The following is a 25086-nucleotide window of genomic DNA, read 5'->3' as shown; positions in this document are numbered from 1 at the left end:
TACCATAGCACCCGCAACCACCTCACCTGTCAGTAAATGTTTTCTTAAATGACTTACCTACAGCAGCCTCCCCGTACTAATAAGTACTTGAACTTTGCGTTCAAGACCCACTACTGGGTCTTGATTCATGTTTTTACATGAAACAAGATAGACAGAATGAAAAGACAGTGATGCGTACGATGAAGAGTTCTGCAGATGCTTTGCCCTCCAGGAAATTCAATGTATCCTGAGTCATGAGAGAGAACACACAGCCACACCCTCCATTATGAAAAAGTGAAATATTAAGCCAGGCACAGCCTATCGATCCATTAATCCTCGCTACTTAGGAGACAGAGGTCAGTAGATCCTGATTTGAGGCTACCCAGGGCAAAAAGAGGTTTGGAAGACTCAATCGCACGATCTGGCTAGGTGTGATGGCATGTGCCTGTTTTTCCAGCTGGTGGAATGCTTCCCAGGCTAGCCTGGCAAAAGGGCACCGAGGGAATGGGTAGGCTCAAGTGGTAGAGTGCCTGTCTAGCAAGCTGAGGCCTTGGGTTCAATGATCACTATTGAAAAAGAAAAATACAATGATCAGATATGTCTCCATGAAAAACACAATTTGTGAAAGATTCCTGGGGAATCCTTCAACTCTATTGGACCACCACCTACTAGCCCCAGAACAGCATCGTCACAATAGAGTTCTAACAAGTCTCATCCATCATGACACAGCCCACCAAGGCTGGAAAGCCCATGGCCCCAAGGTGAGCAGTAAGTCCAAGAACGCAGGAGACAGCACCTTACTTCACCTGATGGTAGGTCTGACCAGCAGGCGACTTAAAACACTGGGTACATTTTATGTCTGGAAAGAACTGTTCTGGGTTCTCCAGTACCATGCAACCTCTTCACAGAATTACTAAGTTTGGCTTTACCATAGAAGGCCATATTTGGTGTTATAGATGACCCATGGGGGAGAGTTTCCTCCTTGCTTCATTTACCTAGCCTGGCACTGTTCTCTCTGCCACCTCCCATCACTCCCCATTCCCTAGCCCAACTACCACCCCACTGACCACAGATCACTACATAGGTTCGTTCAATAGCCTCCGTCCTCAGGACCTCTTATCCATCTAAATAATGAATTTCTCAGCCCTAATTAATGCAAGGAAAGGGATGATATACATTTCTCTGTTGCTTTAAGTTACAGCCAAGTTGGACACTGTGAGAGAAGAGCTGCCTCTAGCTAAAGGGTCAGATAAGCTAAAATCAATATAAGTCACAGGCTCCGAATCTTTTAAATCACCCCCTTTCCTTCCCTGAGCCAAGGCCCTTTCAATGAGCACAGAGCGGCTTCCAGTATGCAATGACCCATGTCTGCAAGCTAGTGGTAAAAGATCAGAGCTCTTCCTTCTGTATGCGCATGCACACATGTGCACACACATGGGTGTCGTGCATGTGCACACACACACACACACACACACACACAAATCACTGCAGCCTCTGGGAACAGTCAGACAGAGCTGAACAGAAGAAATAACCTGAGGGCATGCAGTGAAATTAATAATAAGAAGCTACTCAGATGCCATGTATAAGTATAAAGTCTTAAACAGAGAAAGGTAAGAACGGGAGTTCTTCCACAATCTACTCGATGTCACTATTCAATGACACCTGATTATGACTCAAACGTGATCAGAAACAATGATTTACAAAAATGTATACACTCAGGAGCCGGCTGCCAGGGGCTCATGCCTATAACCGCACCACCTGATTATCACGCTGAATATCATCACCCAAATGTGATCAGAAAACACAGTGATTTACAAAAATATGTAAACTCAGGAGCCGGGTGCCAGCTACCCAGGAGGCTGAGATCTGAAGATCAAGGCAGACAAATCGGAGCAACTCTTATCTCAATTAACCAGCAAGACAAGAAAAGCTACAAGTGGAGGTATGGCTCCAGCGGTAGACCACCAGCTGCAGGTAAAAGAATTGAGCAAGAGTACAAGGCCCAGTAGTGGCACACAAACAAAAAATGTGCAAACTCAGCAATTCTATGAGAGGGCTGTGGAAATGATGACAAGATATGAAATCATGAAATCATGGTATAAGGACCCCCAATACCCTCGGTGAAATGACACACGGCCATCTTGCCAATACCCACCAGGGCTGGGCTAGAGTTTCTGTGAGCTTCCCCGTTCCTGATAAAGAATTAATGCTGGGGTCTGAGGAAAGGCTACAGGGTGCAGAGCATATGACATCTCAGAGTAGAGTGTCCACAAAAATCCCTTCTAGCTATGGCCCCTATGGGGTAGAGAGCGGGGACCAGCTGTGCGTCCTGAGAGTGAAGGGTAGCTACAGAAGTTAGAAGGAAGAAGAAAAGCCTAAGTACGACCTTTCTCCACCATGGCTCATGGGAGGCAGCCCCTGGGCTATTAGAAAAGCTAGCTTGCCAGGTGCTACTGGCTCACACCTATAATCCTAGCTACTCAGGAGGCTAAAATCTAAGGATCACAGTTAGAAGCCAGCCTGGGTATTAAAGTCCATGCGCCTCCCTTCTCCAGTGAATCACCAAAAAAGCCAGAAGTGGAGTTGTGGCTCTAGTGACTGAGTGCCACCCTTAAGTGAAAAATCAAACAGTGCCAGGGCCCCCAGGATTGGCACGGGATTTTTTTAAGTTGCCTGGCTTCCTTTCAAGCCAGACTCCTGGAGCCAGACTTCAGTGATCCTAGCAGGACAGGGGCCAGTCTACACCACCTGCTGCATTTCAACTTCCATTTGGGAACTGTTTGTTTTCTTTTGCTCTAAGGTAAAGACGGTAGATGCCAAAGTGAGCCTGTCTCTCTTGTCTCCCTTTCAGCTTCTCTTTCAAAGAAGAAGGGGAGGAGGGGGGGAAGAGAGACACAAAGAATAGAGAAAAACAAAACAACCAAAGCCCTGTAGGCCAGCACGCCTGCTGTGGGCGGCCTACATGAGTTTCCTTTATCCAACCACAAAAAAAAGACACCAGCAGAACCAGCAAGGGGCCGGGAAGGGTGCTGCCAAGCCAGCCACCCCTCCGTTGAGGTTAGCAGTTACCCAGGGGCCAGGAGCCATCGGGCAAACAGCCTGTGCCCCTAGTTACACAACGCCAGCCCTTATCTCCCCCGGCCACTGTCGGTTTTCAGGCACTGCATAGAGCAATAACCACAGCTGAGACTGGCCGGCAGGAGATAGCCGCCTCTGCCAGCTATCAGGGAGGCAGGAGGGTAGGCTGGACGGTTACCCTGGGTGCAGACCCCCGGGAGTTTCTATTAAAAGAGTCAGAGAGACAGCTAACAGCCACGCAGACCAGCTCCACAGTGTCACTTCCTCTGACTCGTGCAGAGCCTCTTTCCCAGCGCCCTCCTACACCCAGTCAGAGGGTCCATTTCTTATCATCTCATCAAGCCCTGCAAGGAGACACGGGTGACAGTTCTCCTCAGGGGACTGATGGTCACACTTGAAACTCCTTTTTCCGACTGACTTGCGGAGGTGGAGAAGGAGCTGGAGGGCAGTATGAGACACACTTAGTGGCATGCTTCTCAAACATACCAATGGCTCCAAGCTACCCCCCACCAAAAGAAGAAACACAGCCTAAAACTAAGCAGTGATTATGTATATTGAACAATTATATGGTTCCAGGCACTGAGGCCTTGAAATCCTTAGAACCTTCCCCAGAAGGAAGGGAGAAGGGCAGTGAAGGGTGTTTGATAACCTTAATGCCGACCTCAAGTAAAAGCGTGAGAACCTGACCTCAGGCTGCTGACTCCCAGCCCCTCTCTTCTCCACTCTTCTCATTCCTAGCCCAGCACTTAAGGCAGCTCCAGGGGTCCCCAACAACTAACCCAGGATGGATCAGCCTCAGTCTGCCAAAGAAGCTTTTCCCCACTCTCTCTCCCTGGCCCGGATCGCCACTTCTATCCTCATGTTCAAATCCTACTTACATGCTTTCATATCCCATCATCTTTCTACTCACAGTAATTCTCACCACAGTTATTTGTAGCATCGCTAGCTGAGTGTCTGTCTCTCAGGAGGAAAGTCCAAGAAGGAAGACCAAAGGCCTCGTCCGTCCTGCTCCTCACTAAACTCCACAGTCCCCACACACTCAACAAAATTTCACAATTGAAAGTACACAGCTCCAGACAGAAGCTGCTTTATCCCTGAGTATAAATGCCTACCTACATAATCTTTCCACTATTTCTACTTTGTAATCACAACGACATCATATATACTTTAATTCCCCTGTTCCGATCATAATGTCACCGAGGACATTAAACCTATCTTGATACCTTGTTCATCTTTGCATCTCAAAATCCCTAACCCAGGTTCAACATTCTCAAACCTTAAGAACTCTGACACAGGGCCAGGATGCAGATCAGTGGCAAAGTACTGGCCTAGCAGGCATAGGATTCAATCCCCAGTAACCCCCATAAAAGAAAGAAAAAAGAAAAGACAAAGAAAAATGATATAGTTAAAAAACAAACAACAACAAAAAGAACTCCAATATACATTTATCTACTTAGGGCTGACAGCAAAGGGGTTAGTGAACACCCCAAAAGGAAGTCCCTACGCCAAAACCCACCCAGTGCCCTTAAAGATAGAAATTTGACATTGTTCTCAAGTCAGATTCTAGTCTGGGCTTCTCAGAAGCAGGTGACAGGGCTGGGCAGTCACAGGCAGGCAGGCAGGATGGGGACAGAGGAATAGACTAGGAGTAAGAGACCTCAGTTCCAGTCCTAGTTTTGCCACAAGTTTCCTGTGTGACCTTGGGTAGACCACAGGACCTCTCTGGAGTGCAATAATTCCTCCCTCATTGAACATTTTGATGATCCTACCAGCTCTAAAATTCTGTGTTTCTTGGTCATCTTCAGAACCGACATCTACAAAGCAACAGAAAGCTCAAAGGGCCTCCTTCAACAGGTGGCAAGAAGAGGGACAGAGACAGGACACTACAGTCTGACACCCCCCCAAGGGTATTCTTCAACCCTCCAAACACACACAGACAAATGTTAGCTAACATGAGCCAGGGCTCCTCCTGTGAGCAAGCCTGGCAAGCCTGACACGCAAACATGGAGTCATATCCCTGAGAGGGACAAAGCAGACACACACTGAGTTCCCAGTCATACAGAGGCTCTCCCTCCACTGAAACCTGAATTCTTCCCCACAGATGCACACTTTCACAGATCCAGTTCAGGAAATGTTCAAATTAGCACGACCTGGCCTTAAATACTGTGCAAAACACATAGTAAGCATTTTGCTTTTATTTATGTCATCAATGGCTTGAATGAGGTGACTCATCCTTCCTCTTTAACACTCTGTTCTAATATGGTTTACTATAAATAATGCAGGGAAGGAGGGAGGGAAAGAAGGAGGGAGGGAGGGAAGGAAGGAGAGAGAAAGGGAAGAAGGAAAAACAAGACAGAGAAACACAGACAGGGAGACAGAAGCAAGGAGACAAGAGACAAACAGAGACAGAGGAGAGGAGCGGAAGAGGAGAGGCTGAGCACAGATTCTGCCCAGCTAGTACCTCACAGAGTCAAGCCTGACACACAGTCAGCCTGGTGAAGCTTCTACACAGAGGAAAAGGCAAATGTTCCTTGCTCCATGGTCCATGTGATCCGGGCAGGTAACACTGGTAGAAGAGGGAAGTTAAAGACTTGCTGGCTTGGTGCCTGGAGCCAGACTAGAATTGGAACACATAAGCTCCTTCCAGACCCTTGCGAAGTGGCAGACTATAAAGATTCAAACCTGGGCTACCATGACACACACACACACACACACACACACACACACACACTCACACACACACACACCCCACCTTGAGATATTCAGGTTAAAACTCAATCTAGTCTTTCTGACCTCAAGCAATATTGACTGTTGATGGCCCAAGTTGGGAGGAGGGAGTATTTGTTTGTTTACATAGTGCCCAGAAAGCCAAAACTCACAGGTACAAAAGCATTACGACAGTAAGAAAAGTCTTCTCCAGACCCTGGCCACCTCCCCTTCCTCCTTGGGATTCCAGTGCCAGGAGCTGGAAGTTATAAGGGTCCTGGCCTTGTCTCCTCTTCCTAGGAGGCTCACCTAGGGACTCTCCTAGGCCGGAGTCAGCCAGGTACTGACCTCTAGTACCTACCGCCCCACACAGGCAGTTACCCCAGGAGGATTATCACACCGATTTGTCACTGGATCATCCTGGCTATTTCCCAAAGTCAAATCTGTCCCCTCTCCCTCCAAATACAGGACAAGAGACTGCAGCTCAGACTTCAGAAAGGCTTCATTCCTAAAGATGTAAGAAGTAGGCCACCACAGGCTGGCCAGATCACCAGATGGGGGTCACCAGATAAGGGGATCCTTGATCGATCTCTCTCTCCATTCTCTCTCTTGCACACACACTCATCTCTAACAGTGGCATCGTGCTGTATAGGGATCTCTTATACTGTTCACCTGCTGGCTGACAGAGCACAGGGTTCATACTATCCACCAACTCCCCAGTGCCCTGAACAAAATGATTGAACTGATTCTTCGTTATAGTATCTACCCACCAGGGGCAGAAGTATCCGTTTCTAAAAGCCTAACTGGCTGTGTCTGCACAATACCAGCTAACTCAGGACCTACACTGTCTCTGCCTCTTGTACCCTCACGACCACAAATGAGGTGACCCGGGGAATGGAAATCAGAAAAGCTAAGCAACTCATCCATAATACACAGCTGAGAAGTTCCACGGCCTAGTTTTCAATCAGCATGCCTGTACTCTCCCAACCTGTCCACCCTGCCCATAGAAAACATGACCACCTCCCATAAAGTCTTTCTGGAGTCAGGAGCCCCACATAGCCAGCCTCTATCATCACCATCACCTGGACTTTGTAGAAACCCTGCGCTAAACAGCCCCCTCTCAGTGATCTGCAAACATTGCAAGGACATCAAAACAAAGCTATCAGTTGGGTGCCTGGCTTTAGCAGCCAGTCCAAACTCTTTTGTTTGATTCTCCTCCCGGCAGCTTATTGACCAGGTGATGGGGGTCAGAAGTTTTCTCTTCACCTAGCTTCTCCTTGCAGAAGAAACCCAGGTGGAAAAAAGTTCACTCGTTAACCAGTTCCGATTTCTATTGCCTAAGTAAGCACCAATGACTTACCAGCCAACGTGTAGGTCTGGAAGAGGCAAAAGGTGGGGGTGGGTGGGGTGGAAACAGGAACAAAAAGCCACAAAGGTTACCTGTCCCCTTACCCATTTAGTGTGAATGTAGGCAGAAGCGACCGGCCCCATGGGATACACGCAGTCTCTGCAGGTCCAGAGTCCACCATGAAGGCGAGCACGGGGGAAGAGCAGGAAGTGGACACCTGGGTGATAAATGCAGCCCTTGCACTAGCCACCATACCTGCTTTCCTCCATCATGCGTCCTGATCTGAAGGAGAATCCTGACTCCCTCCTGCCTAACACACCACCTCTCACCCTGACCCCAATACTTTATCTCTGCATATTGGAAAAGCTGGCATTTATCAAGTCATCCGCTCCTCATAGATTGTTCAACAGACCACAGGGGTTATCAGTGGGGCCGATGGAGGAAGATAAACAGCAACCTCTTATGCAAATAGCATGAAGAATGCAGGCCTGGACGCTGGACCAAAGCAGGCTTTTGAAGAGCATGAATTGTAACACTTTTCCCCAACTCCAACCCCAGAGCCCCAAGGAGCTGGGAGAAGACCCCCTCTCCTCTTCTTTTCTGGCAGGATGGGGCCAGACAGGTGTGTCTATAGGTCCAGCCTGCTTTGCAAAGAAGAAAGTAGAACTGCAAATGGGACTAATCCAAGGCCTCTTCTGTAGCCATAAGGTATACCTCCTCCCAACAGCCTTCTTGTTTTGCAGTCTCCTGACCCACTGGAATGTGCTGTTAGGATTGAAAAGGTGAGGAAGGAAGGTAGGAAGGGAGGGAGGGAGGGAGAGAGGGAGGGAAAGGGAGGAGGGAGGAAGGGGAGGATAAAGAAGGGGAAGGGTGGAAAAGGGAAAAGAGAGGAGAGGAGAGGACAGGAGAGAAGGCTAGGAAGAGAAGGGGAAGGAAGGAGGATAGGCAGGGGAGAGAAGAAGGGTAGAAAGAATGGAGGGAGGAGAGGGGGAGGGGAGGAGAGGTAGGGGAGAAGAGGAGAAAGGCAAGAGAGGAGGGAGGGGAGAGGAGAGAAGAGAGAGGGATGAAGGGAAAAAGAGGGGAGGGGAGGGGACAGGAGGGGAGGAAGGGAAGAAGGGAAGAAGGAAGGGAGGGGAGAAGGAAGACGATGGGAGGCCAGGAAGACTGTCTCCAAAGTGTGTACAGAGGTGTAAGAGGGTAGCAGGAAGAAAGATCCACAGGAAGCAGGAATCCTGGGTTCTGAGCTGCATGGAGATGCCCTGAGCCCGACAGGGCAAGAGGCAGAAGGCAACCCAGGGTTCAGGTGGCACCTCGGCAAACTCGTGTCATTATTGTAAGGGCAAACTCACATCAAGCACTAGAGGCCAGGGGCTCCAAGTGACAAAAGAATTGCCCTCAGAGGGACAGAGCAGGCTGCTTCTCACACCAGGCTGCAGGCTGGGGAGGGGAAAATGAGAGAATGACAGAATCCAGGGCTGGCTAGAATGAAAGACTGAATAGAATCGGCTAATTTACACAGGAAGTAAGCACTTACCAGACCCTTCATCCCAACACACAAAACCCTCCGCCATATCTGGAAGCAATTACAGCCAGTTAACATGATCTGCTGGCCACTAACATTAACTGCAAACAGAAATATTTTTCACTTTTGCAACAGGGGATGGCAAGCTTTAGTCCGCTGGGTCCTCCACCCACCCGAACCCCGAAACCATCGAATTGGGCTGCTGAGGGATAGGTAGCACCTACTTCAGCTCGAGAAACATCACAATACAAAGGAAAGCCACTCTTGTAGTGGTCAAGATACAGAAAGTAAAATAGTGGATAATTATGGTGGGGGGGGGGAACAGAAGGAAGAAAACCATCAGGTTGGAAACTGAGGAAAGAAGCCAGGCATGCAGCCCTCTAGAGCTCTTCATCCTTTCTAAGTCCAGTCTGGTGTGTGTTTCTTTTTTTCTGCACTAAACTTCAAGGAAAGAAATGTGTTTTTAGAGTCACTCGATTTAGCAGCCGTTCCACATTGTTTTTAGGTACCATCTTCTGCCAAGGGGGCGGAGGCGGCGGGGGGGGGGGAGGACCGCAGGGAGGTAAGACTCCCAAATGTTAACGGTTCCTTAATTTAGCACATCATTTGGGGGACAACTGTCACGATTTTCACTTTTGCGTTGACTTTCCAATCCTTACTCCCAGAACGCCTTCGAAGCAGCTTCCACCTGCTCTGAAGTAACTAGAGCTACTTTTTTTTTTTTAATCTGAGACACACAGTTTTTCCAAGTTCAGAGATGAAGAAGAAAAACAAAGTTTAAAAGGAGGTGAGAATTTGCCTCCCAGAGGTGTGGATACCCAAAAAGCAGCCAGCAACCTGTTCTCCGAAATTCCAGACCACCCCCCTCACCCACCCCCGACCACCCTCCTCCATTCTTCTTGGCAGTCAACCCCACAATGCCACAACTGCACAAGGCAGATGGACAGACTTGCTGTAAAGTTCCTGAGAAGACATCATTCCCTCCCTTATTGGCACCCCTTGCCCTTTTCTAGTCCAAACAGCCAGCAGACCTCCCCTCAAAGAGCAATTCACCCCTCAGTCACCAGGGACCTTTAGAACAGCAGCAACAGCAGCAGCCAAAGCCACAGAAGTAACGCGTCCATTTGCCAGACGACGTACAAACATCTTTTCTAAAAGAGTGTCAGGCAGAAGTTTCCCTCAAGAATGAGGTCACACACTATCGCTCTCTGCAAAATTCACATTTAGAAACCTTGCCACAGAGAAGGCGAGGAAGGAGGCAACGTGAGTGGCCTTCCTTTAAGGACTTCTGGCTCGGTATGGTAAATGGAAGAATGCACTGTGCTCTTCTTTTTAACTTTTTAAAAATTGGGACTGGAGTCACGGTGAAAGTGGTAGAGCACATTCCTTGCAAGCACGAGGCCCTGAGTTCTAACTCCAACACTGTTTTAAAAATTAAAAATAGGAACGCTTTACAATGGGGAGGGGGAAAATAAGGAAGGTGTCACAACCTCTTCAATCAAGACCATTCCCACAGCCTGTTGCTCAGCTGTGTGTTCTGCACATCACACTCCACTTAACCGTACACTACCATTAGCTTCACCCCTAAGTCCAGAAAGAAGGGGTGCTACCTGCTCAGGTCACCCTGCTTTTAAAAGTCTGAGGACTGATTTAAATCCAAGTTCACTTCAAGATATTCTACACGCCAGCCTCACACAGCTGTTGGCTGGAGTGCACTGTATCTCATATACATGCATGACCCTGTACACATATTATGCACATGCAATTATGTGCACACCTACACATCTACTTGCATGCACAAGTGCACCTCTGTGCATACATACGTATATGTATATGCACCTCCAAAGTGCACACATGCATATATACATACCCACAATACATGCTCAGGCATGCGTGCACACAAACACACATGTAGACCTGCATGTTTGTACATGTGAAAATGTGCGCATGAGTGTACACAGATGTATATGCATATACATACAGACACACACAAATACACACACACGGGGCTGTCACTTCCCAGCCATCCAGGCACAGAAAGGGTTAAGTCCCCCTCAGTGCATAAATCAAAAGTTCAAGGCTGCAACATACCACAATGATCCCGTCCTTACATATGACAAGAACCAGAGAGGGGCTGCAAATCCAAGCATCCTGCGAGAGGTCTCCCCGGCCCGCACAGGTTACGCTGCCAGGGTCAGGGCCGGGGACCTTTAGCAGCAACATTCATTTCCTGAACAGGACAAGTTCTCCTGACCATAAAGCTAATAAGAACTTCCTCGCACGGCAAGCTCCGGCTGACAGGCCTACTTGTCACTGGCCACGCAGGAGGGAAGCACTGGTTCCCATTAGTGGCTTATGATGCCAGGTGCTACTAATAAGGTACATGGGCAAGAAACAAGAGCTTGCTAAGTTGTCACTCCAACTCTGGAAGTAATCAGGTCTGGGCTTCAGGGCTGAGGAGGGGCCTTTAAAGAAATGCTGGAGAATGGGGGTGTGGGGGAGGTTAGACATGGTAGATTCCTACAGCATCTAACCTGCTGATCGGCTTAAAATAAATAAATTTCCAACAATCTCTCCACATTTCCCCTAGCAACCATAAAAGACTCCCCCAAATTAACACTAATAATGTTTCCCCCAGCACTGAGGGTCTGATGGATCACCCTGAGGGCCATTACGGTCGGCCACATCTGCTTTTCACTACTGCAAAGAGAGTTGTGCCAACAGGCCTAATGGCAGCAAGATCAGAACACTCAGCTAATCCACTTAGAGAGCAACCGGGGAGAAGGTGGCAGGGGGCTCCCTTGTCAAGCTGGGGTCACAGGGAAGTGGGAGGTAGGGAGACAAGATGACATCGGAGTCTCTGCCATGTGCTTTAAGTTATAGACTATCTCATCTTTGCTTCTGCACAACGGCCTTGTCACAGGCGAACGTAACGGTGTGGTGGTGTGTTTATTTGTTTTTAATAAGCCTGGTGATTGTAGTTTCTGAACATGTCGATATCCTTATTTCTAATTTCTGGCGAGGGGAGGGGTGGAAGGGGGGGTGGGGGGATAGCCAGGCCCTGGTGGCTCACACCTGTAATCCTACCTACTTGGGAGACTGAGATCTAAGGATCACCATTCAAAGCCAGCCTGGGCAGCAAAGTCTGTGAGACTCTTATCTCCAATTAACCACCAGAAAACCGGAAGAGGTACTGTGGTTCAAAGTGACAGAGCGCTAGCCTTGAGTACAAAGAGGCTCAGGGATAGGGCCTAGACCCTTATTTCAAGCTCCAAGACTGACAAAAAAAACTAATTTTGGGGGGAGGGGGAAGAGGGGGAGTCCAAATGGCCCCCCGAGAAGGAAACTTAAAAAAAATACAGACTTTGACTGGCCCAAGACCATCAAAATGTCTATGACCTGGGTCTTCTAGTAACTTCTTCAGTAATGCCCTACGGTGGCAGGAAGGTCTTTCTCTGACCTCACTAGATTCCTTCCTACTGCAATATCAAACACGATCTGTTCACACTAAAGGATATCAAGTCTCAAGCACTGAGTGGAAAGTGAGCAGGGAATTTAGAATGAAGCCGGGGATTTTTTTTTTTCAATTTTTTTTTTACAAGTCTTCAGCCGAAGTTTCCATGCTGGCAGTCAAAGTGCCCAATGCCCTTTTTGAAGCTGCACAGGTAAGGCCCACGGGGGCAAAACCCAGACACGGATTTTCCCACCTGAGCCCGCACAATGAGGAAAACCAAACCGAGGCATTGAAGGGGAGACGGTGGATTGTGCTGGCATGAAATGAACTGCATGGGCTTTTATTTTTCAATGGATTTTCTCTTTGTCATTTTTGGGTTTTCAAGTTCTCAGGAGAAGCTTGCATCCCCAGAAGCTGGTCTCTGTATCAGTAACAAATAAACACACTTCTCAAACCTGTGAGGTCTGGGAACCCAGACCTTAGGTAGCCCTATGGCTACCATCCCCTTCTCACTCCTCCATAAGAAAACATGAGGCCAGAGTTCGTCGCCCTGCTTCAGAGAACACCGAACCAGAAGACTGGGGTACAAATCCCAGCACTCTTTCCTAGTTTACCATGCACAAGTCCACTAACCTCTTGGACATCAGGGGTGTGGAACTTACAGCTCCCTAACAAGGCAGCTGGGCAGGGGGGAAGAGGGGCCAGTTATGGGGGTGCCGACTATGAGCACAGAGCCCGGCCAGCAGCAAACATGCTCCTGAATCCACCCACCCTTCGAAACATCTCCAGGGAAAGAGCTCTGGGCCAGCCAGGTCCCTCAAGATGCCTTTCATAAGCTGGTAATTGAGCTCCATTTGATTTGCATGCTTGGCCATGCATCTGGACAACTGGACGCCGCACTGGTGAGCTGCATTTGGCCGGCTAAATTTAAACAAGAACTGAAATGACTCACCAGGCCCTCAGGTCAATGGGACACAGAGTACCCTGACTGCTGCCACAGAACAACAGATGCAGCTTCTCAGGGAAGATACAGGTGTACACGGTGTCAGCCCCCAAATGCAGAGGGCCTGAGGCAGCTGAGTTACAGCATTGGACTGCAGGACAGCCTCTGGGAGAAGCAGGGCTGGACCTACACAAACACATTCTTACCCTGCACTGTTCATGTGACCCAATTGGATACAATCGCAAACACCTATGGTGTGCACACTGTACCAACACTGCATGCACTCAGTGAATATTTACTGACTGATCCTCACAACAACCCTGTGAGAAGGTACTGTTATTACAAGCACACAGAGAAACACAACCAGAATACGTAGAAAAGTAGAAATGTACATTCACTATATATAAAGACAAGGTTGGAGGTAGCTGGCAAATTTTTCTTCCATCCAGAATAACTACCATCAGCATTTTCAACTAACATGACAAAAGAGAATCTTTAGTCGTCATGAAAAATTCAAGAACCCTCCAACATCCACCCGTCTTCATTCAGCAAGACTCTTAAGTCATCTACTTGAGTTTCAGTTGAACTTGTTTTAGTCATTGATTTTTAAAAAAGCGATTGCACTTTTTTTTCTTCTCAATTAGCAAGATATAAAAAACAACTACAGAAGGAGTTTGGTTGTAACAATTCTGGGTACTGATATTTGAAAGCCTTATAGTGGTTTTCCTAGGAAGGAAAAAAAAAGTGTTACTAAACTCTCCTATCCCCTGCCCACCCACCCAGCAATAAGCAGCCCCGTGCACTAGTGCCAGCAACCTGAAAGGAGACAGCTCACTCAGAGGAAAGAGTAAACAAAGTTTCCTCTACTGGAAAATAAAGACGTCATCTTCAAAAGTTCCAAGAGTTCGATCCACTGCTCTGATGGCATACTAACCCTAAGTTTAGCTAAAATAGTAAAGAATGAAATCAGTGCAGATAGAAGCAAATCAAACTGACTTCATCTTGGCTAGCTAACTTGTCAATCCAGACTCCAAAACTAAGCAAAATACAATTAGCAAAAAGGAGTTCAAAAAGAGGTAAGTGGGTGCACAGGGTTAAAAGACTGTTTAAAGAGCTCAACGAAAGCCGGGCGCAGGTGGCTTACGCCTGTAAGCCTAGCTACTCAGGAGGCTGAGATCTGAGGATCACGGTTCAAAGCCAGCCTGGGCAGGAAAGTCTGTGAAACTCTTATCTCCAATAAAAACAACCAGAAAACAGGAAGTGGCACTGTAGCTCAAGTGGTAGAGTGCTAGCCTTGAGCTGAAGAGCTGAGGGACAGCGCTCAGGCCCAGAGTTCAAGCCCTATGACCGACCACACAAAAAGCTCATCCACTATGCTCCCCCTTTTTTTTGCCAGCCTTGGGGCTTGAACTCAGGGACTGGGCACTGTCCTTGAGCTTCTTTTATCAAGGCTAGCACTCTACCACTTAAGCCACAGTGCCACTTCCAGCTTTTTCCATTTATGTGGCATTGAGGAATAGAACCCACGGCTCCTTGCATGCTAGGCTAGCACTCTACCACTAAGCCACATTCCCAGCCCCACTATGCCCATTTTACAAATGAATAAAACTGTGGATGCCAAAAAGGGGGCTGACCATGGCGACTGCAGAGCTAAAAGAAGGCACCAGTGGCACAGCCTGTAATCGTAGCTACACAGGAGGCTGAGACCTGAGGCTCAAAGTCATCCTGGGCAGAAAGTCCATGAGATTCTTATCTCCAATTAGCAAGAAAATAAAAGGGTCTGTGGCTCAAGCCTTCAGTGAAAAAGCTAAGAGACAGTGCTCAGATATCAAGCCCCAGTACCAATACCAAGAAGAAGAAGAAGAAGATAAATTCAGATCTGAGATCCAGAGCCCTGGCCTCCACAATGGCTGGGCAAAACCCAGGCCATTTTCCAACTTCACAACCAAAAAGACATCTCCCAAAGACCAGATTTGCAGAAGTCCAGCAGGTTAGAAACTGAAGTCATTCATCAACCCCAAAAGGATACTTCCTGGAAACAGACAGGGATTCGAGAAAGGATTTAGACAAATCTGTGAATGACAGAGCAGCCATAAATAGCTACGAAGAGAGGCCTCTATATACCTGACCTTTAGAACTGACGTCAAGGAAGATGGCTACAGCCTCCAATGGCGGCATCTCGGGATGGTGCTGGCAACCGAAGACTAGGTTAGATGGACGTGACCCAGAACAGCAATCTCCATGTTCTTATATGGGCTGCTGCGGAGCACCCAGGACTGTGACCAAGAGGAGACAGCACAGGGCCTGGCTCTATCCATTTATAACTGTGTGACCACGGGCAAGTCACCTACTGGCTCCAAATAGCATTTTTCCTTTTCTCTAAATCAGGGACTCATAGCCAGGCTCTGGTATAGCTCACGCCTGTAATTCTAGCTACTCGAGAGGCTGAGATCTGTAAGGATTGTGTTTCAAAAAACCAGTCCAGGCAGTAAAGTCCATGAGATTCTTATCCCCAATTAACTATCAAAAAGTCGGAAGTAGAGCTGTAGCCCAAGTGGTAGAATGCCATACTTGAATGGAAAAAGCTAAGGGATAGTGCCTAAACCCTAAGTTCAAGCCCCAGTACCCACAATAAACAAACAAACGGGGGGGGTTGGTAATGGTCCATAACTCTGTACCCGAAATTGCTGGGTATTTCAGAAATTGGAACTGTACAGATTTCAAAAAGGCACTCTGATGCCTGTGTTTAACAGCTCTGGTAGTGACTTTAAGACAGCCTTCCGTAATCAAATACATTAATATTTTTGCAGCAAAACATATGAATATTCAAAATAAGCAGGATAAATATAGCCTCACATCAGCTGGGATCAGGCTTTGCCACTAAATGAGTTTGCCACAAACTTATACAGAACCTTTTAGCATTTCAGACTTCATATTTACAAGATGAAGATCATGGCTCTGTACCCTCTTATGTAGTAAGGCTGTGCGGTTAGGAGAGATAACAGTCGATAAAGGTGTTCTGCAAAACAGAAAGTGCTAAAGCACTTTTTTTTAAGGCACGATTAATATTGCTGCTGGTGCTACCATTATTCCACAGCTCACACTGTTCCAAACAGAACAGTGAGTCAGGTAACCAATGGCTCACACCTGTAATCTTAACTACCCAGGAGGCTGAGATCTAAAGAGAATGCTTCAAAGCCAGTCCTGGCAGACAAATCCAAGAGTTAACCAGCCAAAAGCTGGAGGTGAAGCAGTGGCTCAACTCGTAATGCTCTAGCCTTGAACATAAAAGCCAAAGAACAGTGGCAAAGGCTTGTGTTCAAGTCCCAGTACCATCACAAACACAAAAACAGAAAAACCAGAGCTCACTTGGGCATCAGAGATACCTAGAAAATGATGAAAAGGAATGAAGGGTTTAGGGCAATCTGCAATCTGCCAAAAGGGACCTAAACTAAGGTCAATGGCTGTGGCCCTTCATGTGGTCCACCACTGCAAAGAGAGCAGCTGTTCATCTGAGAGAGACAAAGGGCCAGGAAGAACTCTGACATTGCATGGTTCCTGCACCCTAAAGCCAGCCCCAAAAAGCCTCTGGGAAGGGTTATATACACAAGAGCCCAGTGAGATGGCCGAATCCATTCTTCATGGTATCGAAGCTTCTTTTCCAAAAGGAACAAGAGCTCCTAATGAGTCTATGCAAAATAGATCCACCCTGATCTGAATGAAGGCTTTTCTATATAAGATACAGAGCATCCTATAGAAACTTATACCCTACTCTGTGCAACACCAACTCCAGAAACACATTAACACCAGCCTGAGAAAACTGAAGGCTATACACAAGGATTATGTTCCTACATAAGTCTATGCTGCTACCTGTGTGTGTATGGTACATATACATACATATATACGTGTATATATAATATGCAATGTTGAGAATGATAAAATACACCTTTCCTAATTGAGCTGGTCCCCAGTCCACATGAAAACTGTTACAGCCTTTCAGAGAGAGAAAGAGAGACAGAAACACAGACAGAGAGAAAATGGACAGAGCTAGAGCAGGAGAGCCATCTTTGCAGAAGCCTGAGATAACTCTGTCCCTCAGACACTCCTGTAATATGCACCCTGAGGAAGTCAGGGTCCAGAGCTCACTATCACTGTCTGCCTTCCTTCTGCTTCCATTAGTTAAGTAAGCCCTAAGTGATTTACCCAAATGGTGTCTTTGTCGGGCCTTCCAATCCATCTGTAACTACACTTGACTTTACGTTTACATCTTCCTATCCACCACAGAGACCACAATAATACCACAATAATACCTCCACTGAGTTTCAGTCCAGCTACCTGTCCAGTCAAGAGGTTCCCTCACCTCACTCCATCCCAACTTGAGATCGGGTTATGAGGAGATCTATGGATGGGAGTCCATAAGTAACTCCCTCTCCCTGCTCTCTTCCCCACACTCTGCCCTTTGTTCCCCTCCAATGAAAAAACAACTTCTGGGTACCTATTTGGACCAATACCCTCAGCTACTGGCTTAAGATACAATAAAACCAGGCACTGACACAAGATGCTCACACCTGTAATCCTAACTACTAAGATCTGAGGACTGTGGTTATAAGCCAGCCTAGGCAGGAAAGTTTGTGAGACTCTAATCTCTAATTAAATCACTAAAAAAAAAAAAAAAAAAGCCAGAAGTGGTGCTGTGGCTCAAGTGGCAGAGTGCTAGCAAAAGGATCTCAGTGACAGCTCCCAGGCCCAGGGTTCAAACTTCAAGACCAGCTTCCCCCCCCCCCCAAAAAAAAGACGATACAATAAACCCTACAGCCTGACACCTGGTAGTGGTAACACCTGTGCATTTCCAGCCCATTCCACAGCTTTCTGGCATCAAAATCTCCCACTGGTTTTTCTACCTTGCCCTTTTGTTTGTACTTGTGACCGTGATTTTTCTTTCTTTCACCTGAACACTTCTCAGACTGCTGATAGGTAAAGACGGTAAGAGGGACAGAGCAATAGTTAAAGAAATGAGGGAGCCCTCACATGAATCTCAGAGCTCTGAGGGTGAGGAAAAGGTCTCCCACAAAGTGCCATTGATCCGGGCACTGTGCATTCAAGCCAAGTACTCACAGGAATGTCTCCTTGCCCTGTCTCAGTTTCCTCAGTCCCCCACGGCTGTCCCCCTAAGACACTGGCCGCAGGTCCAGCTCCCCAGTGTAGCAGGCCGACTTTCCATTCTCCCTATCACCAACCCACACAGTGTGATACTGAGGACTGCAGGGTCAGTGTCTCCCTGTCACTGGGAACAACAGGCAAACACAGACCCTGGAGGAAGAAGCACGGGGGTAAGAACTATACATACACAGACCAAAACAAGATGGCAGACAGTTGGCCCAGTTTTTCTCTGTGGCTGATGCAGCACACTACAGCTGATGCAGCTGTAGTGATTTCTGGACTTGATTTCATTGCATGAGCACCAATCTGTGGATCACCTCCATTTTAAAAAGTGCATATAGCTGCTCAGGACTACAACCCTAGTATTTGCAAGACTGAGATCTGAGGATGGTGCTTGAAAGCCAGCCACAGCAAATAAATCCAAGAGGCTGTTTTCTCCAGTTAACCAGCCAAATGCCAGAGGCAGAGGTATGACTCAAGTGGAAGAGCATTATCCTGAGCAAAAAAGCTAAGTTTGATACCCAAGGGCCTGAGTTCAAGCTCCCATACCAACACACACACACACACACACATACACAAAAAGGGAATACCACAAATTTGAGGAAGCTCAAATAAATATCTTAAACACTCACTACCAGACATAGCTAACTAAACCACCCTCGTGCACTGCAAAGTAACATAGCCAATCCCCAGATGAAAGAGGGCCCCATCACATGAAATCCAGAAATCCCAGGCTAGGGATACCTTTTGTGGTCTATCAGGTAGAGAAAAAAATAACCATGAATGCCGGGCGCCAGTGGCTCACGTCTATAATCCTAGCTACTCAGAAGGCTGAGATCTGAGGATCATGGTTCAAAGCCAGTCCAGTCAAGAAAGTCTGTAAGACTCTTATCTCCAATAAAACCACCAGAAAATCTGAAGTGGCACTGTGGCTCAAGCGGTAGAGCACTCGCCTTGAGCTGAAGAGCACAGGGCCAGCGCCCAAGCCCAGAGTTCAAGCCCCGCGACAACAAAAATAAAAATAAATAAAAATAACCATGACCTGATAAGATCCAGTGGCAAGGGAAATGACTTTCTACCGTACCCCATTTTCCCCCAGCAAAGTGCTGACATAATTCACATCCGGAGAAGATGACAGATGTATCTGGTTAACTTTGGAGAGGGGGTTTCTTCCTTAGGAAAGTCTGAGTGGGAACAAACACTATGTCATCAATTTCTGAGGGGCACAAGCACCAAGAAGGCACACCTTAGCGACCGTTAATTTTCGCACCCACCGGAAAAATCCGGCTACTTTTAGCTCGGCAGTACTTTCCACAAGGTAAAGCTCAAAGCAGCAGACTGAGCAGTCTCCGGAGCAGGCTGCGGCTAGGGGTGATTAGATCTGCTTCCCAATGCCCCCACCCACTCAAGTCCCCCTACCTAAATGAGCAATAGAGGGATGGGGGGGGTGAACGAGAATGGGTGCAAAAGTGGAAAATCCACCCAAGATCTGCGTAATGGAAGGCCAGAAGGTATGCTCAGAAATGCTAACAACGACAAATGAAAGACGGATTTGTAGACATCCATCGAGAGAAGAGAGTGAACAACCAGCCTATAGTTTATGACAGAAACAAGAAGACAAAAGCAAACACACACTACAGACTTGTTCTGTCCTTTCCGATCGATATCCAGTGAGCAATCCTGGGTTCTGTGCACAAGTCTGGTGCCTATTGGCTATCAAGTCCCAGGGTTAGAAGAACTAAGTCTTGAGTTTGAATCAAGCTCTGCCTCTTATTCTCTATATAATGTAGGGAAAGAGACTTGAAGCCTGAGGCTTAACATCTTTGTAAGAGAACACTCTGCCCTCCCAAGCCTGTGGTACCAAAAAAGAAAAAAAAAAGCCCCAGGTACCACACTTGCTCCTGAACCAAGCCTGTCAGAAGAACTCAATGAAAGGTTATTTCACAGAGAAGGAAATGGAAGCCAGAAGGCAGCCAAGGCTGGCTGGCAGCAGCACTACATTCCACATGCACAGAGCAGGGATAAGGAAGAGACTACACAGACTGCGAGACCGAGGCTCTCAGACCCATCCTTCCCCAGTTCAAATTGACATCAACTTTCGCTAGATGTGTCAGCAGGAACGGACACCTGGGACCTGACCTAAGCATTGTTCAGCCCCTGCCCTCTTGGTGGGCTACAGTCAGTGACACCTTGCATGTACAGAAATCACAGGGTAAGGTGAAGCAGGTGGATCAAGGTCTGGTGACCTGGCCAGATATAGGTCGTAGAGACCCTCCTTCATCCTGAATCACACATACTCCTCTTCATTAATTACTCCAGGCAAAGCAGCGTAGATGAAAATAAAAGTGGGAATCCAACTATGAAGACGCTGCGTTCCTAAGCTCCCCCATGTTTCCCGTAGCCCCCTTTCCACCCCACCACCCGCTGAATAACTGTCCTCCAGACATCAGCAAATGTCTTCTCTTTTTTTTTTTTTTTTGGCAAAAGGATACAAAGGAGCCAAGCCCCCAGACTCAGGATGGGTCAAGGTATGAAGGTGGGGTATCAGGACTGGAAGATAGGTTCAAGTACAAAGCCTACCTGTGTTGTTCCACGGCCTCGTTATCTGGGAGCTCCACACCACACACGCTGCACTGCTCCCCGAGGGGCCGGCTCTCGGACTTCATGCCCACAGCCAGCTCACCCAGCTTGCTGAACAGCTGCCTCTGGATGAAGCCCTGGGGCAGCAGGCCCCCGTAAGTGCTGAAGTCCATGGAGACAGCCAGGGCTGGCTGCACGTGGAGGCCAGAGGTCACGGAAGATGGCACGCTCAACACAGCATCAGCCTTGTGGTTGGGCAACATGGAGTAGAGACCAAGGTGTTTCTCTGCTAGGGGCCCTGGGGGATCTGGTCGGCCTGGGGGGCCCTGGCCAGCCTCAGCTGTGGGGGGCAGCTGCTCAGAACTTTCCTCTCGCCCATAGTGCAGCTCTCTAGCGCTGGTGATGACACTGCTTCTAGTGGGTGTCCCGGGCCCCTCTTTGCCCCTCTCCTCAACTTTGTCTCCCATCCCTCCTGAGATGCTGGACTCCGCTGCTCCAGGACTGTCCTGACCAGGTACCTCGTCTACCTGCATCATCTCCGTCTTCACCTCAGCCACCATAGGGTGCCGCCCACCCCCAGCCAGCATTGGCTCCTCAGGCCCCACGGGAGGCTGAAGAGTTCCCTGCAAGAGAGACTGTCCTATGGTCATCAAACTGTCCACTGCAGCCTTGGTGGGACTCATGGCTGAAAGACCGAATGAGGTGGAGACCGAAGGGCTCTGGTCCACCAGGGGCCCTGGGAGGCTCTGTCCAGCCACACTGGCATAGCCACTCTCCTCGCTGGAATGCTTCGAGATGAAGATGTTCTTGAGATACCTAGCCTTGCGGTCCTCTTCTTCCTCAGTCCCGCCATCAGCCATGGTGGCTTCTGTGTCGTTGTCATCAGAGGCCTGGATGGTCTCCAGGATCTTCAGGCACTGCTCTTCCAGGTACTCGATCTCCAGGATCTCAGCCGCATACAGCAGGTCATCCAGGTCCTCCGCCTTTGCTTGCAGCGTGGCCGTGTACGCATATTCCAGAATCTGCTGGAAGGTCTTTGGCGAGAGGAAGTCCAAAGTATAGTGCTGGCTATTGCGGTGGAAGAGGATCTCAAACATCTTGCTGGTGCAGGCCAGCACCGTCCGGTGAGCGTGGAACTCCTGGCTGTCCACCATGATGACCACATCACACAAAGTCCCAGACAGTCGCATCTGGTTGGCCTTGCACAGCAGCCCGGTGGGGTGGCTAGGGTTCTGCAGCTGGATCATATCCATCTTCGTCAAATCCATGGCGCTCGCCTCGGCTCAGGCATGGGGCTCTCTTTCCTCTGTGTTTGGTGTGGTAGGGCAGGGTGGGCTTCCTGGGCCAGTGGAGGAGGGGTCTGCAGGAGAGGAGAGAAGAGCAAAGAGCGATGAGAGGAATGGCAGATTCATCAGTGCTCCTGTCAGAATTCAGCACCACCACATGTCCCCAATCCAACCAAGCTCCCAGCCACAGGTTCTCAGAGATTTCAATCTCTAATAGAAAGGGTTTCCTGGAAAGCATCACATTTGCCTTCCCAAGCCAGGGATGATGGGAAGAAAGAGAACTTCCTGCTGCAAGAATGTCTGCCTGATTCACAGCTCTGGGACATGTGCTGCACCAAGTGAAACGGAATTACACGGAGGCCAGGGCACACTTGAACCTCAGAGTGAGGCCAATATTTCGTGCTGAGGAAGTGCTCACACACTTATTAAGAAGATCTGAACCCCTTCCTTTACTCAATGAAAGCATTCAACTTCATTCTCCACCCCCTGTGTAGCCAACCTCATCTTCAAAATCAAGTTTTTCTGTCACATATAGTGGCTCATACCTGTAATCCTAGCTATGGGAGAATAAGAGGATCTCTGTTCAAGGGCAACTCTGGCCAAAAAGGAAAAGAGAAAGGCTGTGTGTGTGGGGGGGGGGGGAGTTCATGAGATTCCATCTCAACCAATAAAAATCTGGGTGTGGTGACACGTGTCTGTCACATGGAAGCAAAAAATGGGCAGACAGTGGTCCAGGTTAGTACAGACATAAATGTTTAGTTATTTAACACAGTAACTAACACAAAAAGAGCTGAAGGTGTTGACTCAAGTGATAAAGCACCAACCTTAGCAAGCACAAAAACACACATTCTGGGGCTCAGCCCCCAGGGTAACCAATATAAATAAATGCCTATGCAAATAAATAAATGTTCTTCTATTGCTGTCTCACTGTGATTGCCCCAGGAGACAAGCCAAACCCAGCCAGGATCAGCAGCCTGCTGCTGTGGCCCATTGAAAGTCTCTGCGAAATGGGATCTCTCTCCCCAGGCCTGTCTCTCCACCAGCAGTGCCTCCCCAGGCCTCTGTCCTCCCAAGCTACAATAAACACCTGCCTCTCTAGTAGAAGTTAAGACCAGTCTGAGATAATAGGCCTCTCTCTCAACGCCTGCCTGGATCAGGAAGAGGCCTCCAGGGTGCTGAAGCCCTTTAGGGCCAAGACCTAAGGGGCCCAGGTCCCTCCCAACCTAGCCTGGCCAATATTGCAGCTAAGGACCTGGAGGCCAGGGTCTCCCTCACTCTTCATGGGGTTTGGCTGACCTCTGTACTCTCAAAAGACAGCCCAATGGGCTGGTCTCGGCCCTGAGCTCACATGGAAAGGGTTAACGGGGAAGGAGTGGTAAGGGGGCTGCTGCAGACACTTTGGCTGCTCACCCAAGGGTGGAAACCCAGGCTGTCCTGGGTGAGCTGGCCAACCACTGAACGCGCCTCAGGGCCGTGGGCTTGCCTACAAACATCCAGAGTTTCAGAGAAGTTAGGAGGGAGTAGGGAAAAAGAATGGAGGATTCGGCTACCCGAATTCCTTCGCCGAAACGAACCTTTTGGGGTGTCCTGATGGAAAAATGGGGGTGCCCTCGCGGCCTTCTCCCCTACCCCGCGTCTGGGAGCTAGCGGCAAGGTACAACCGGGGTAGGGAAAAGCCGGCGCTCACCAGCCCCAGGCTCGGCGATCGAGCGATCGATCGCGCTCTCACACACCCCGAGTTTCCAGCGACCCCCGCCGGGACTTGGAGACGACTTCGGCAAACTTCGGCGAGCAACTTTTCCCCGGGAGTCGGGGAAGCCTGGCGAGGAAGGGAGCGGAGCTTAGGAAAGGAAGGAAAGCGAAGAGACGGGGGGCCAAAGGCGAAGCGCGCCCCTGCGGGCTTGGACACCCCGGCGAGGGCGGAGAGGCGGCGGACCCGGGGCCGCAGAACGAGGACGAAGCACAAAAGCCCGGCAGCAGCGAGTGGAGGGAGACACGGCGAGAAGGGATCGGCCAGCCCTCCCTCTCCCACCCAGGTCCCCTGAGTCACATCCCCCCACAGACACACACACACACACACACACACACCCCGGGAAGCGACGGCAGGGTCTCGGGCCTCCGCGCGGGCCGGCGTGCCCGACCCCAGGCGAGCGTTCCGGGGAAGGCGGAGAGCGAGTCGCGGCGGGGCGCGCGGGTGTGCCGTCCGCGGGCCGGCTGGGGCGCGTGCGGGAGTGAGCCGGGGGCCTGGCGAGCGGACGGCCGGGCGAGCCGCCGGCGCCCGCGGTGGGAAAGGCGTCCGGGACGCATCAGGTGCAGAGCCCGGGCAGCCACCGCGCGCGCGCGGCCAGGAGCGCACGGCGAGCTCCGGGCGCCACGGCTGCTCCCACTGAGAGCCGAGGAGGGCCCGGGGCGCTGAGGACTCGCGGAGCCTCTCTCCCCCCTTCCCCCCCAGAGAGGAGGAGATTGGGGTGGAATTGATCAAGTCCAATCAAGAGAATCAAAGGGGGGGCCCACTACGGGTTTTTTGTTTTATTTTGGGGTTCTGGGGGGTTGTTTTGTCTTGTTTTTCAAAGAGAAACAAAACCCAAGCGAGTGCTAATCACGCCGCTCTCCACCTCCAGATCCACTCGTCAGCTTCCTCCGGCTCTGGCTTCCCAGCCGGCCAGCGAATAAACACACAAATAAATAAACCACAACCCCATCTCACACCCGCGCGCCGGTCCGCGCACACCGCAGCACCCACGGGCTCCCGGCCCTTCCGCGGGCCCGGGCGGTACAAAGCCTCCGAGTCCCCGACCCTCGGCTCGCGCCCCCTCACCTCTCACCCGGACGGTGCCCACAGGACTGGAAAGGTGGGAGAGGCAGCGGCGCCCCCAGCTGACAGCCGAGGGGGGGTCCCCCGCTTCCTGCTCGCTGACCCACCCACCCCCCACCCCCGGCACAACCCACCCAACCTGCGCCGGAGACGCCGGCGGCGGCGGCAGCCGGGGAAGGAGCTCGCCCCAGCGCAGCGGCCGGAGCGATCGCGCG

General features: G+C 49.6%; 1 protein-coding gene across 3 annotated transcripts in view; it reads right to left on the bottom strand.

Moving 5' to 3' along the window:
- Positions 1-25086, bottom strand: part of Zbtb16 (zinc finger and BTB domain containing 16) — a 184830-nt gene that overhangs the window by 158214 nt on the left and 1530 nt on the right. For all 3 annotated transcript variants that reach the window (XM_013009768.1, XM_013009769.1, XM_013009767.1), the window contains exon 2: positions 20771-22130. In XM_013009768.1, the coding sequence (XP_012865222.1) occupies positions 20771-22038 (1268 nt within the window). In that variant the 5' untranslated portion in view covers positions 22039-22130. The remainder of the gene's footprint in view (positions 1-20770; positions 22131-25086) is intronic.

Source organism: Dipodomys ordii, unplaced genomic scaffold, assembly GCF_000151885.1.
Source record: "Dipodomys ordii isolate 6190 unplaced genomic scaffold, Dord_2.0 Scaffold10, whole genome shotgun sequence".
NCBI lineage: Eukaryota > Metazoa > Chordata > Mammalia > Rodentia > Heteromyidae > Dipodomys > Dipodomys ordii.
Note: the sequence above shows the minus strand (reverse complement) of the source record. Positions and strands in the feature narration are given on the sequence as shown.